Consider the following 13,899-nt stretch of genomic DNA (forward strand, 5'->3'; position numbering starts at 1 on the left):
CCCCCCCGATTATCCCTCTTATACAACTTCAGAGTTCTTCAATGATCCGTCTTCCCTTTGTGAGCCTTGCGTGGGCCAAATTCAAGCGCGTGAGACACGTACTAATACTCCTCTTTCTCTTATCTTTGCTCTTCCTCTTGGATTTGAAGCACGAGGAACAAGAGGCCAACCTTTCCGGTGGTGATCTCTTGGGCGTAGAAAGTGTCAGTGGTTTCATTCAAGGCCTGTTGGACAAGTTACCTCTCGCAGCCAACCAGCACAGTAAAGAGGGACACCCGGAAGATGCCGAAACCCCCTCTGAAAACAAACCGGTGAAACCAAAACTACCACCGTTGTCCAACCACGATAAGATCAAAGCCAGTGCTAAGGCAGAAGCAGTCAAGCCATTAGTGAACCCTGGCGACCATGGAAAATACTACGCCTTCGAAGATATGAGTGCTGCTGCTATTGACGAAGACGAAGGATTACCGAAGAAGAAGAAAAAACCGGTGGCTATCCACGAATTCCGGTACCCATTGTCACAGACGGTGACATTCCCGCTGGAGACTGACGCGGCACCCGCCCCGGAGTACAAAATCCAGTTTGACTTCCCGGAAACCTCATCCAACAAAACGGCCCTAACCACAATCCGCAAACAGTTTATCAAGGACTGGCTCACCTACAAAAAGTATGCTTTGGGGAAAGACGATGTGAAGCCGATTTCGCAAACGTTCCACAACACGTTCAACGGCTTGGGGTCTACTCTTATCGATTCTTTAGATACCCTCTACCTCATGGGCTTGCACGACGAGTTTCTGGAGATGGTGGCCCTAGTGAGCAAGATTGACTTTACGAAAAAATTGGTTGCCGATGACTCCAGTGGCGAGCTCCGTGTGTTTGAAATCAACATCCGAATCTTGGGCTCATTACTTTCATCGTTCGAGCTATCAAACGAGAAGAGATTGTTGAAAAAAGCCTCTGAGATTGGCGAGTTGCTCCTCAAGTCCTTTGACACACCTAATCACTTTCCGAATCTCTACTGGAACTTGAAGTTTCACCAGCAAGTGGAAGGCCGTATGACCGAAATTCCGTCCCACCACGCGGCTCTCTCCGAATTGGGTACCTTAAGTTTGGAATTTATCAAACTCTCCCAGTTGACGGGTGACAACCGATACATGACAGTAATTGACCTCATCATGAAAAGTTTTATTGCGTTTGATAAAAAGTACAATGACGGAAAAAAGGGTCTTCCTGGCCTCTTCCCTACAGAGTTAAACCTTAACGGTTGTGAGGCCATTATCAGTGCGGATGGCTACGAGAAGCTAAAGACTCTGCCAACCTACAATGACTTTTCTTACCAAAAGTTGAGAAACGGTGGTTCGGGCTTTAACAACGTCCACTACTGTATGACCAGCAAAAACGCAGGTGGTTATGGTAGCATCGCACCATCCCTCCCCAATGCGCTCTCGTATTCCACTGGTGGCCTTGCGGACTCCTTCTACGAATACCTTTTAAAGACATACGACCTTTTCCGCGGGAAGTATCCTTTCGCGTTGGAAAGCGATACTTTGCCCGCTCCTTCATTAAACGCTCTCGTGCAGCTGTCCTTTAGCTCGATGAAGGACTTTATGATATTCCGGCCGGCATTGCCTCGCAAGAACGCTAGGTACACGGACGTTTTGTTGATGAACGAAGTGACCATGTACAACACCGGCCGCGCTTTAAGGAAGGTCAAGAAATACAAGATGAATCACCTTAACTGCTTCATGGGCGGAGCCTTTGCGATATATGGGAAAATCTTCCATGGTCCATCCTTCGTGGACACCGGTGCCGGGGTGACAAAGGGCTGTCTAGAAGTGACAAACCAGATAGGGATAATGCCAGAATCGTTTGTCGTTGATGCGTGTCCCGCTGAGGGGAACTGCGGATTTGATTATGAGAAGCGAATCGACTGGATTAAGGGCCACACCGAGAGTGGATACCGCTCGACCAAACAGCTGGAATCGGCCATAGACGATGAGTTTGAAACGGCCCCCCATAAAATCCCTTTTTCCCCTTTAAAAGACAGGCCTGTTAAGAACTCAAAGGCGCCAGAGTACCAATGGACCGTTGGCGAGGTTGCGGACCAGCCGCTATGGATTTCGGAGATGGACGCCCTGTACGCGTTGAGACCAGAGATTATTGAGTCCGTCTTCATTATGTACCGCACAACTGGTGACCCCTACTGGCGGGAACAGGGCTGGTGGTTGTACCAGAAGATCATCCAGAGCTGTCTGTTGCAGCTTTCCGACGAGTCAGGGTTGGTAATTTCTGGTATCAAAGACGTTACCCGGATTGGCTTGAACCAAAACACGAAAGCAAATAGAATCGATTTGATTGAGAGTTTTTGGTTCAGCGAAACGCTAAAGTACTTTTACTTGTTGTTTGCCGACGAGAACAAGATCTCTTTGGATGACTATGTGTTCAACACTGAGGCTCATCCATTCAAGAAGATTCTGATTTGACACTAGATGAATAAATGTATGATCCAGCAATATCCTGTAATAAGCTACCCCTGTCGTAGATAAGAGTATTGTTGGTCGCAAAGAGGGGGAAAAAAAACTGCCTCCAGCCAGATTCGAACTGACGATCTCCTCATTACTAGTGAGGTGCCTTACCAACTTGGCCATAGAGGCTGAAATTTGAGGTGTATATTTTACTTATGACTGTCAAACCGATGGTTTTGTTATAGCACGACCTGAGCTGTAGACTCTGCAACTTCTGCCTCCAAAAGAGTCTACAGGGCCTACTTGTACGAACCACCCAATGCACCGTCATAGTACAGCGAAATGGCAGTTTCATTTAAATGGCCCTGGCTAGGCGTAGCGGTAAGTTTCCCCATCTCCCGGTTGCTCCCTCCCTCATTTCCTAACCTTTCAGATTCCATGCCTCTTGATTGCGTCAATAGGGTACGGCTCGCACTTCTTTGTATTCAGAAAGCACTTTTCAGTCGAAAAGCAGATGGGATTCCAGCTTGCCTTATCCATGATCTGGCTTTCGTACTACCTTGCGATTAAGAAAAGTCCCGGCTCTCCGCCACAGAATTTTAAGCCGGTGAAAGGCGAATGGCGCCGATGGTGCAAAAAGTGCAGGGGCTACAAGCCAGAACGAACCCACCACTGCAAGACCTGCCGCACTTGCGTGTTGAAGATGGACCACCACTGTCCCTGGACGTACAATTGTGTTGGTTTTGGTAACTACGCCCACTTTATCCGGTTTTTGGTGTGGGTAGACGTCACTACGTTTTTTGTGATGTGCGAGTTGTTCAAGCGCGGTTTGCAGTTTTACCACGACCGGGCAATGCCGGCCTACTTGTATGACATCAAAGAATTGACGGCTGTGATGGTCTTTTTGCTTCTAGACTTCTTGGTGCTCTTCACCGTCGGGATCTTGACGATTAGATGTCTCTACAACATTGCCACCGGCTACACCCAGATCGAAAGCTGGGAACGGGAGAGAATCGACAGCCAAATCCAGAACGGGAGAATCTGGAAGCAAATCTCCAAAAACTACGAGCAGCTCCATGGAAAGAAAATGCCCAAACTTGTATCGTGGAATGCCTCGTGGATGGCGCGGGAAGCGGAAGCAAGCAGAGAGGTGGAACGCGACGATGACGAGCCTGAAGTGGACTCCAACTTCTGCATCGACGATATCATCTTCCCCTATGACGTTTCCTTCTTTGGAAACATGACCGCAACGCTAGGCCCGTTCCACACGTGGATGCTTCCGTGGGGTGGGCCAACCTCCAACGGCTTGCACTTTAAGAAAAATGAGTACGTGGACGACGACCAACTAGGCTTGCCGTGGCCAGCCGACGGAGGGCACCAAGAAAAGCCGGAAGAAGATATCATGCATGAAATCACCACCAGAAGCGGAAAGGTGTTCAGGCGGAAGTGGAAGAAGGACCCAAGGGAGAATTTGAGCCGCAAAGAGTGGTTTAACGACTTTGGTGAGACGTTGAACGACTTTGGGGTGGATGTGGAGGCCGAAGATGAGGAAAACGATGAACTTATAAGGTGAGACTCTGGAGTTATTAATTGCCCAAGCTACTAACCATCGGTATATTGAATGACAGGGCACGGTAGTTTATTTAGATCCTTTTCTTGGGACACGTGTATGCCGAGAGATTGTTCGATATGGCTAGTTTTTGGTAGCTTTGCAAAACATGGCAAGTAATGTCTTTTTTTTAAAGCTCTTCTTTCGTGGAATACATAAATACATGTATATACTATAGAGTATGACTTGGTAAAGGGGCCAATGACGGTCAATTTATCGCCACCATGGTCAGACAAGGTCTAGCTATGGACGACATAATTTACTTGTTTTTGTCTCCTTACTGGTGGAACATCATTAAACGACTCGGGCTACAAATTATGTAGTCAAATCAAGACTATAAAAGCTGTCTCGTTATTGGCAAGCTATCTCCCCTGCGCTCAGGTTTAAACCCACTCTAAAGATTGAAACTATAATCAAGTTTAGGCTTCATTACTATCATTTAAATCTGCTTATTTATGTGAATCATATGTTATATGCCATTATTTGTATACCATAATTTGAAAATGACCAGCATTGTGAATGCTCTTCAGAACTCGCATCTTCAGGTCTTTGTCGCGCTTTTCGCCGCACAACATTTCTGCAGTTCCATCTCCACCTCTTCAAACATCCTTCCCAGCTACTCATCTCATTATACCCCCATGTCCTCGCAATTGATCAAAAACGCGCTCTTAGACGTGATACCCACGTTTGAAGGACCGTTTCCACCACAGCTCGTGAGCTATACCGACACGTTGTACAATACCACATCCCAGAAGCTTGGCAATTTGAAGAGCCTTGAGTTTGCCAGATTGCATGTCTGCGCGTACTTAGCCGTTGAACTCTTGCGCGCCAAGCTAGACCTCCCAGAACCACGCACAAACAAAGTTCCTGTGCCGCCGCGAAAACTCCAACCGTTGCTCCAGGACTTCCGTGCAGCCATCTTCTCCAAGTCCGCACCCGTCTCCCCTGCCAAACGCTCCGCGCCGTCTACCCCACTGAAATTTCCAAAACGGCCCCACGGCAGTTCCTCCACCGCCGATGGCACTGTGAGCCCGCTCTTGCAGAGGCTTCTCGAGGAGGGAAACCAGGATGACGTTATCACGCCGCTTAAACGTGGGCCCGGGAGACCGAGACTTTCCCAAACCCCGCTCCTCTCTGTTTCCAAGAGGTCCGAAATGTCCCCTTTCAACGATGAATCACCCTTCAGAGATGTCGATTCTCCAGTTCAATCTCCTCGACGGGGTCCGGGAAGGCCCAGACGCGATTCTGCTGTCGATTCACTTGAGGCAGATGCGTCTCCGCGGAGAGGGCCAGGCAGACCCAGGAAGCAGTCTTCGCCAGTAAAAGACGGTGAACCCGTCAAACGAGGACCGGGCAGACCCAGAAAAGACAATTCTCCGCTCGTGCTGCCATCTAAAGGTGCACTCCCCCTCACCCCGAAGAGGGGCCCAGGGAGACCCAAAAAGAGCGAATCTCCCTTTTACGCAGAGATAGGTACTTCACCGCTCAAGAAGCCCCAGACCCCGAACAAACTCGCCGGAGACTTTGCGCAGATTCTCTCGCCGTTGAAGCGGATTAATGAAAAAGTGAGGAGCGATGAGGTGATTGCGTTGTGCAACAAGTTCAAACTCCCTCAGGAAGCGGCTCTCGGAATTCTCGCATCTTTTCGGAAGTACGGAAACCGTATCAAGAACGAGTGGGCAATTTTGTGTGGCTTGATCGCCATAGCCTACTTTCGAATTTTCAAAACCTACATTGCTGCCAATGTGGGGGCCAGAAACAGGTTTTTAGAACGCTTACACCAATACCAGCGTGGCGGGCTCATCAAGCCGCAGATGGTCCAGTGGATCAAGTTCACCGAGGAGTTGTGTGCCTGCGAAAAGTGGGTGCGCAACTTGGAACTCAAGTATAACTACAGGCTGGACTACGATGTTATTAAGGGCAGCATGATTCTGCCAGCGATGCGCTACTCTGGAGCTGCGATATCTTCTGAGTATGAAGAATGGAAGCACAAGCTCATGAACGATTTGGATTTGATTGAATGAGAAGGTGTAGCGTATGGCTATGATTGTAGATTTACGTATATCTTATTTAACTAGTAACGCATGAGGATAATTTATCCTTGTAGAGAATCTTTACGTAATCCGCTTATCAGCGTTCAACTAGGATATAGACGCCTGTTCTATTTTCCACCTTTGAAGCTGGTTTGGTATAATGTCTGTCCTGCTGCCTCGATTTGGGGTAAAAGCTGGTGTTTGCAATGAGATTTAGGATGGTATATGTTTAAAACAGTAGCTCTGGTGGTAATGTGGCCTATACCTATAACTCTTGTTTTGGGATCTCGAAGGATAACAAGACATAAATCTCGAATCGTGTACCGTACAGATATAAGTGGCAACTATGTCTATTCTTGGAATCCTATAAACAATTATCTAATCCTCCTTGTCGCTCAAGATATAATCGTTTAGAATCGCTTCGGACGAGTCTTTCTCCATGGGCCAGACAAAGCCGGCGCTGGTGATACCACCCAAGGTGACGATACACCCGTAGCATAAATCGGCTTTTTCGCCACTGCCCTTCTCTTCAACCACTCTTTCAGCCATATACTTTGCGTGGACAGCTCTCTCTTCGTCAGTTGTTAACTCCGACGGCGTGTTTACGGTGATGTTGCGCAACCAGCTCTTGGGGTCATGGTGAATCACGGCTTTACACACGCGACATGTGTTGGTGGTACCAGCAGTTGGTGGCACAAGCTTATCAGCGGTCTTCACTACGGTAGAAACAACTGAGGCATAGTCAGACTCCACCATTTCGAAGTAGGCGGACGTGATCTCACCTATGGTCATGTTCTTGGTAACTGTGGACACGGGAATGCTGCTGGTAAGGGTAAAAACTCCCAAAGTCATTAATTCCGCGTACTTGTCGACCTCAGACTGCAAAATGTCTCTCAACGGATGAATGATCTGGATCTTGCGATCCCTATAGGAAACTTCACCATCAGTAAGGGCCTCCGCAACCAAAGACCCACGGCCCTTGACTGTCAAAGATATAACGTCATTTGCTAAACGCGACATGTTGTGCCCGTATAGCACCGTTCCACAGTTCTCCAAGTAGGCCGTGCGGAGCACCAACTCGCGGTAAATGATGTGTAACAAGTCTTCGCGGGAGGACTTGTTCGGACAACGGTCCAAAAGATCCGCAATTCGGAAATCCTCGGCGCTGAAATCCTTCACTATAGCGGAGAAGTCATCGTAGAGACTGATTCGTGCCAAAAGCGCCTGGTTATTGACGAAAGAGCTCAAGCTCAACACCTTGAAGGTCAAGTTGGGGTAGCGTACCTTCATCAACGGCACAATCTCACGGGCAGACTGTGTGAGGGAATTTGTGGTGTGCTCGTCAATATTAAGGATTACCAACTCAAAGCCCTGCTTTCCATGGTGCATTCCCGCTTGTTCCTTCAACATCAGCAGAATAATGTCCAATAAGGCAAGCGACGAGACCCCAAAAGACAACGCCAAGAGAACACGGGTGACGTTGTTTTCGGCCTTTCCGTACTTTACCTTGAACTTTTCGTCTTGCATCTGCTTCCGCTGCTTACCCCCGATGAAGCGGGCAAAACACGTTCTGGCTGTTAGTATGGACAGTAAGGCGGAGCTGGTGGTACGTACTTGCAGAACTTTTCCTTCCTGGAAATGAGGATAGCGGCTTCAGTCTTGCATCTGGAGCATGAACCGTTGATATCAGACATAGTTGTATTTGATTGTAGGCTCAGGGCAATTGGATACTCAGCAGAATGAGTGTAATTTGTGATGATCACAGCCTGCACGGAGTTGTAATATTTTTTTCAGTGCGGCTCAGATGTGGATGCCATGGTCGGGCGAAAACAGTGAAAAGTCTAAACGATGGCGATCTGGCACCAAAATTGTGATTTTTATATTGATATTTAAGCACTACCTTGTTGAAACAGTGGAGTGTTTGAGGGGTAGTTAGTTTGTAGCTTTCTCGTAAAAAGGCTCGTATTTTTGTCCAGTATTTCCATCCACTTCTGGCATGTTGTCACATGAGACTTTTTTTTTCCCCTTAATATCAAGTGGCATGGTGCGTTGCAAGGTGAATGTGGTATATCCTAGACTACACACGACCTTATGCTGATATGAGATACCGCCAGCAAATTACACGCCACGGTAACCTGTGGTTTTTAGATTTAAAATAATGTGGTAACGGATGCTCCCGTTTATATACCCCTTCATCCTTCTATACACTCATAATGAAGAGGAAAGGGAAATAGGTTTGTGCCAGTCTCCAACAGCCCTTGGCGTGCTTATGTAATCACCGATTCTTCTAGATCTTATTTTTTTTTTTGCATTCTGCATCTCAACGGCAGATCTCACTGCCCTTTATGTTTGCCATTTTCAAAGCTGGCATCAGAACAGGACTCAGGAACCATAAACTTGCTTTCCGCACATACACACACTTCCCGTATACAATGGACGGTTTCCCCTCTACAAAGAGACGCTTGTCATCCGAGTCTGACCGCGTGTCGAAGAAAGTAGCCAACGGCGTTTTACATGACGTGGCCATGACCGACGTTTCCAACAGCGTAAGCATCAGTGAATCCGAATCCGAATCTGGTTCCGAAGCCGAGGATGTCGCTTTCCCGGCAGACTCCCCGGCGTGGCAGGCAACCATCCAGACAGTCGTCAAGTCAGTCGTATCCATCCATTTTGCACAGGTGGCGAGCTTCGACCTGGACTCCGCCGTCGTCAGCGAGGCGACCGGGTTTGTGGTGGACGCCGAGCGCGGAATCATTCTCACCAACAGACACGTCGTGGGTGCCGGCCCCTTCTGGGGGTACGCTGTCTTCGACAACCACGAGGAAGCGGTTGTGAAAGCGATCTATCGCGACCCGGTACACGACTTTGGGTTTTTGAAATTTAATCCCGCTGATATCAAGCATATGCAGGTCCGCGCGTTGGTATTACGCCCGGAGTTGGCAAAGGTCGGCGCAGAGATCCGCGTCGTGGGTAACGACGCGGGTGAAAAGTTGTCGATTCTCGCGGGGTTCATCTCGCGATTGGACAGAAACGCGCCAGAATATGGCCATATGACTTATAATGATTTCAACACAGAGTATATCCAGGCGGCTGCCTCGGCCTCCGGTGGGTCGTCCGGGTCTCCGGTCGTCAACATTGACGGGTACGCCGTGGCGTTGCAGGCCGGTGGATCGACCGAGTCGTCCACCGACTTTTTCCTCCCGGTTTACCGTATTCTCCGGGCCTTGACGTGTGTGCAGACTGAAACCCCCGTGACCAGAGGGACGATCCAGGTACAATGGATCCTCAAACCGTTTGACGAGTGCAGACGCTTGGGGTTGACCGCGGACGCGGAAGCTGTCTCCAGAGCCATGTTCCCCGAGAAGATTGGGTTGTTGGTGGCGGAGGTTGTGCTCCCACAGGGTCCGGCCGATTCGCAGTTGAAGGAGGGTGATGTGCTCATCTCCATCAACGGCCAGAACATTTCCACCTTCATCAAGGTTGACGACATCTTGGACTCCAGCGTGGGTCAGACTATCGACTTGGTCGTCCAACGCGGCGGTGTCGTAACCCCCGCAACGCTCCGCGTTGGTGATCTCCACGCTATCACGCCAAACCGCTACCTCCAGGTGTGTGGTGCTTCCTTTAACGACCTTTCGTACCAGATGGCGCGCATCTACGCGATCCCCGTCAAGGGGGTCTTTGTCAATAGCGCGTCCGGGTCCTTCTTCTTCGACAAGAACGAGAAGTGCGGCTGGATCATTGACTCCGTGGACGATCAGGATACCCCGGACCTCGATACCTTCATAGAGGTCATGAAGTCCATCCCTGACTGTAAGCGCGTGCCGGTTGCGTTCCGCCACTTGACGGACCTCCACTCGCAGAACGTGGCCGTCATCTACATCGACCGCCACTGGATGACCGCGTTCCGCGTGGCCGTCAGGAACGATGAGTCTGGCTTGTGGGACTTCACCACGATGCAGGAAAAGCCGTTGCCACCATTGCCGCTCACACCGCACAACGCTCGTTTCATCGACATCGCGATGGAGTCTAAGGGGTGCGCGCAGTTGTCACGCAGCTTTGTACTAGTGGGGACCAAATTGCCGGTCCCGTTGGACTCGTTCCCGTCGTCCCGCAAGCGTGGCTACGGTGTTGTCATCGATGCTGCTAAGGGTTACGTGCTTGTATCTCGCTACGTCGTTCCTCACGACTTGTGTGACGTAGACATCACCATCGCCGAGTCTATTATCATCCCCGCCAAGGTTATTTTTCTCCATCCATTGCACAACTACGCCGTGGTCAAGTACGATCCGGCGTTGGTATTGGCGCCCGTGCAGACCCCCAAGTTCAGCTCCACGCCATTGCGCAAGGGTGACAAGATAAACTTTATCGGGTTCAACTTCAACCTCCGTACCATCACCACCGAGACTCGCATCAGTGACATTTCGTCAATCAACGTGCCGAGCTCCAGTATGGCCCCGCGCTACCGCGGTACCAACCTCGAGGGCCTTCAGATTGAAAGCAACATGTCAACGCACTGTAGCTCTGGTGTTTTGGCTGATAACGACGGAACCATCCGCGCTGTGTGGTTATCCTTCTTGGGTGACCGCAACAATGACCAGGACACGATCTACCGCATGGGTATTGACGTTACTGATATCAACGACATTATCCAAAAATTCCAGAACGATGAAACGCCAAACGTGCGCATCATCGACAGCGAGTTCTTTGCGTTGCCGTTGTCGCAGGCCAGGCTCAGAGGGGTGTCCGAGAAGTGGATTGCCAAGGTTGAGGAGCAGGAGGGTATGGAGCGGTTCCAGTTTTTGAGTGTGTCGCGTGTCGCGTGTGCCACATCGACGCAGCCACAGAACCCATTGTTACCAGGTGACATTGTGTTGTCGGTGAACGGCCAAGCCGTACACAAGATCAAGGACTTGAACGCGTTGTCCAATAATGCGGAGTTGGAGTTCCACATCGTCAGACGCAAGCAAGAAATGACCTTGGCTATCCAAACCGTGCCGACCGATACCTTCAACACGTCGCAGGTGGTGATCTGGTGTGGGGCCGTGTTGCAGGGTCCGCATCACGGTGTGCGCCAGTTGATGAAGAACCTCCCATCTGGTGTCTATTGCACCGACCGTGCGCAGGGATCGCCTGCGCGTCACTATGGGATTGGCTCTACTAACTTTATCACGCACGTGAATGAGCAGGAGACGCCGGACTTGGATGCGTTTATGAAGGTGGTCAAAGGCATTCCAGATAACACGTACGTGAAGTTGCGCATTGTTTCGTTTGACAACGTACCGTTTGCGATTTCGTTGAAGACCAACTACCACTACTTCCCAACCGCGGAGTTGAAGAAGGATACCGAGCAGGACAAGTGGGTCGAGCATGAGGAATAGAGTTGCATTGCTTGTATATTAGAAAATATTTGAGTTTTGACCGGATGTAGGTTACTGTAAACTGAGGTTTGGCGTGGATAAGGAATGGCCAAGGTCTGGATGCAGCAGATGGTATGGGGTTCAACTAGTGGCTAGGTGTGTGAGGGTCTCCAGACAGCACTAAGTAAATGGTATTGTAGGGGGTCGCTGCTTTTGGTTCAGAATTTATAGTTTTGGATATGTAAAGTAGAAGGGTGATGAGCTTTGGGTGTAGGTGTTGGCTTTCACTTGGTGTGGAACGGAAGTGAGGGCAGGCTATGACTTGTGTTTGGGTGGGTGTTAAATATTAGAGTAGGTGTAATGACTTTCACCTTCAGCTGATAGATGAGACGAAACAAACTTCAGATTTTTACATATGGGTGGGACGAGATTTGGATATAAAATACAACTTCTCTGTACAGACCCCGGCTGCCGCAATCCATTGATAGCGTTGGCGTATTACTGGATAGCCTAATTTACAATCTGATGCATTGTTTATTCAAGTAACTAGACCTGCTCCTTTTATCCTTGGTGATCTCATCTTCTCCACCACCTCATTATTTACCGCTACGCTTCGACTACTTCTCTGACAGACTTTTTTTTCCATTCATTTATCGAGCTAAGCCGTATATATACAAGTTTTAGCCAGGCCTGATACTCTCGCTATGGTGCCGTGTTCAACCCTGGAATGAGACACCTCTTCTGTACACGGTTCTGGATCCTAGACACCGTACAATAACTCTTTGGGGTTACCAGTATGGCAAAAGCTTCCTTAACTTTCTGTGGTTTCTGCCCTTCTTGTCGACGTGCACAACACCAGTCTTCTGGTTCAACAATCTCATACTCCAGCCGATATTACCGTGAGAACGGCATGACTTTCCTCTCTTGTAACCGTCGGCAGTCTTTCTGAATCTCTTGGCAGCGGAGTGGTTGGTCTTCATCTTGGTCCGGACAAAGGTTGTGTTGTACGTCTGCTGTAATAAGGTGGAGGTCCTGCCGAAGGCCATGGTAGAAACAGAACCAAGAGCACGTGAAACACCGCCAATGAGGGGTCTAAAATTGGAAAACATTGGTGAGGGGCGGTTTGAAATTTCAACTCTACGACCCAGGTATACCGATTTCTATGCTTTTGACTGAAAAATTCCGGTTCAACGATCGACCAAGGTCGCGCCTTGACCGGATGAAAAATTGATATGCGTCACGTGATTAGTGTCCTAACTGTATCTACAACATCGGTATGGGCAAACGTACTAGACCGGTAATCTGTCACTTGGGGTTTTATATGGTATTGTGGACGAAAGTATTACATCTAATTCCCATGCTCGACTATTGTTTGCCTCCTGGCTGTATATATTTCCAGCTGCCTACATCATGTTATCAATTAGAGTTTCATGTTTCATATATTTCATAATCAGATCTGGATCTGCTTAGATTTTCCATTGGGCCGGCCTCTTCTCAACGAAAGCGGTCATCCCCTCGGTTTGACCCCTAGTGCCAAACAAAGCTTGGAAAGTGATTCTTTCAAATTCCAAGCCGTCCTTCAAGGACATCTCGTAGCTCTTGTTGACACACGCCTTGGCCATCTTGTTGGCCAAGCGAGGGCCGTTACCGATCCTGGATGCCAAGTTGAGCGCTGCTTCCAACAATGCCTTGTTATCAGGGAGCACCTTGGAGATCAAGCCCCAGTCGTAAGCCTGTTGAGCCTTAATGCGCTCACCGGTCAACACCAATTCCATGGCCTTGGATTTACCAATCGCTTTGACCAATCTCTGAGTACCACCAGCGCCCGGGATAACCCCCAACTGGATTTCCGGCTGGCCGAACTGAGCCCGTTCGGTGGCATAGATGATGTCGCAACTCATTGCCAACTCACAGCCACCACCAAGAGCAAACCCGTCCACAGCCGCAATGATTGGCTTATCGATGTAAATAATGTCACCCCAGTTTCTCAAGAAAGCGCTGTCGATGGCCTGTTCGGATTGCAAGCTGGACATTTCCTTGATGTCCGCACCAGCGGCAAAGGCACGTTCGCTGCCGGTGATGACAATGGCACCAATGGTGGAATCGGCATCTGCGGCGCGCAACTCAACCATCAATTCCTTCATGAGCTCGGCGTTTAACGCATTGAGCGCCTTTGGTCTGTTCAAGGTGATTTGTCTGACCCCGGCGGTAGGGGTGGAGGCTAAGATACAGTTGTAAGACATGGCAGCGGAAATGGAGAGTTGTCTAGAAGCGAAAACAGGGAAGTTTCTGAGGGTTTTTATGAATACGGACATGGCGGGAGACTAGGCTGGGGAAGACCGTTATATATATTGCTGCAAAAAAAAGACGCCTGAAGTCCGGAAGTACGGGGTAGCCTCGGCATGGGGGAGATAAAGTTTCGGCTTTTAGCG

General features: G+C 49.3%; 7 protein-coding genes and 1 non-coding gene across 8 annotated transcripts; 4 read left to right on the forward strand and 4 right to left on the reverse strand.

Annotated features, from left to right (window-relative positions):
- The first annotated feature begins 6 nt into the window (after window positions 1-6).
- Window positions 7-2,512, forward strand: BABINDRAFT_159180 (glycoside hydrolase family 47 protein). The gene has a single exon (XM_019127506.1). It carries the CDS (start codon window positions 42-44, stop codon window positions 2,481-2,483), a length of 2,442 nt encoding a protein of 813 aa, XP_018987962.1. The 5' UTR covers window positions 7-41; the 3' UTR covers window positions 2,484-2,512.
- Window positions 2,513-2,581: 69 nt separating this feature from the next.
- Window positions 2,582-2,654, reverse strand: BABINDRAFT_t47. The gene has a single exon. It is a non-coding gene; the product is annotated as a tRNA-Thr (tRNA).
- Window positions 2,655-2,767: 113 nt separating this feature from the next.
- Window positions 2,768-4,235, forward strand: BABINDRAFT_43579 (palmitoyltransferase). The gene is made up of 2 exons (XM_019132100.1): window positions 2,768-2,846; window positions 2,899-4,235. The coding sequence occupies exons 1-2, from the start codon at window positions 2,808-2,810 to the stop codon at window positions 4,036-4,038; spliced, it is 1,179 nt and encodes a 392-aa protein (XP_018987963.1). The 5' UTR covers window positions 2,768-2,807; the 3' UTR covers window positions 4,039-4,235.
- A 441-nt stretch (window positions 4,236-4,676) lies between these two features.
- On the forward strand, window positions 4,677-6,165 carry BABINDRAFT_159182 (origin recognition complex subunit 6). Its single transcript, XM_019127507.1, has one exon. The coding sequence runs from the start codon at window positions 4,713-4,715 to the stop codon at window positions 6,096-6,098; it is 1,386 nt and encodes a 461-aa protein (XP_018987964.1). The 5' UTR covers window positions 4,677-4,712; the 3' UTR covers window positions 6,099-6,165.
- Window positions 6,166-6,485: 320 nt separating this feature from the next.
- On the reverse strand, window positions 6,486-7,801 carry NCS2 (Ncs2p; the record flags this gene model as incomplete). The annotated part of the gene is made up of 2 exons (XM_019130254.1): window positions 6,486-7,677; window positions 7,722-7,801. The coding sequence occupies 2 exons, from the start codon at window positions 7,799-7,801 to the stop codon at window positions 6,486-6,488; spliced, it is 1,272 nt and encodes a 423-aa protein (XP_018987965.1).
- A 640-nt stretch (window positions 7,802-8,441) lies between these two features.
- NMA111 (Nma111p) lies at window positions 8,442-11,533 on the forward strand. Its single transcript, XM_019127508.1, has one exon. The coding sequence runs from the start codon at window positions 8,540-8,542 to the stop codon at window positions 11,486-11,488; it is 2,949 nt and encodes a 982-aa protein (XP_018987966.1). The 5' UTR covers window positions 8,442-8,539; the 3' UTR covers window positions 11,489-11,533.
- Window positions 11,534-12,176: 643 nt separating this feature from the next.
- On the reverse strand, window positions 12,177-12,553 carry BABINDRAFT_159184 (uncharacterized protein). The gene has a single exon (XM_019127509.1). It carries the CDS (start codon window positions 12,511-12,513, stop codon window positions 12,256-12,258), a length of 258 nt encoding a protein of 85 aa, XP_018987967.1. The 5' UTR covers window positions 12,514-12,553; the 3' UTR covers window positions 12,177-12,255.
- A 380-nt stretch (window positions 12,554-12,933) lies between these two features.
- On the reverse strand, window positions 12,934-13,710 carry BABINDRAFT_31153 (uncharacterized protein; the record flags this gene model as incomplete). Its single annotated transcript, XM_019131524.1, has 1 exon — window positions 12,934-13,710. One exon carries the CDS (start codon window positions 13,708-13,710, stop codon window positions 12,934-12,936), a length of 777 nt encoding a protein of 258 aa, XP_018987968.1.
- Between the last annotated feature and the right edge of the window lie 189 nt (window positions 13,711-13,899).

Source organism: Babjeviella inositovora, assembly GCF_001661335.1.
Source record: "Babjeviella inositovora NRRL Y-12698 unplaced genomic scaffold BABINscaffold_1, whole genome shotgun sequence".
Lineage (NCBI taxonomy): Eukaryota > Fungi > Ascomycota > Pichiomycetes > Serinales > Babjeviella > Babjeviella inositovora.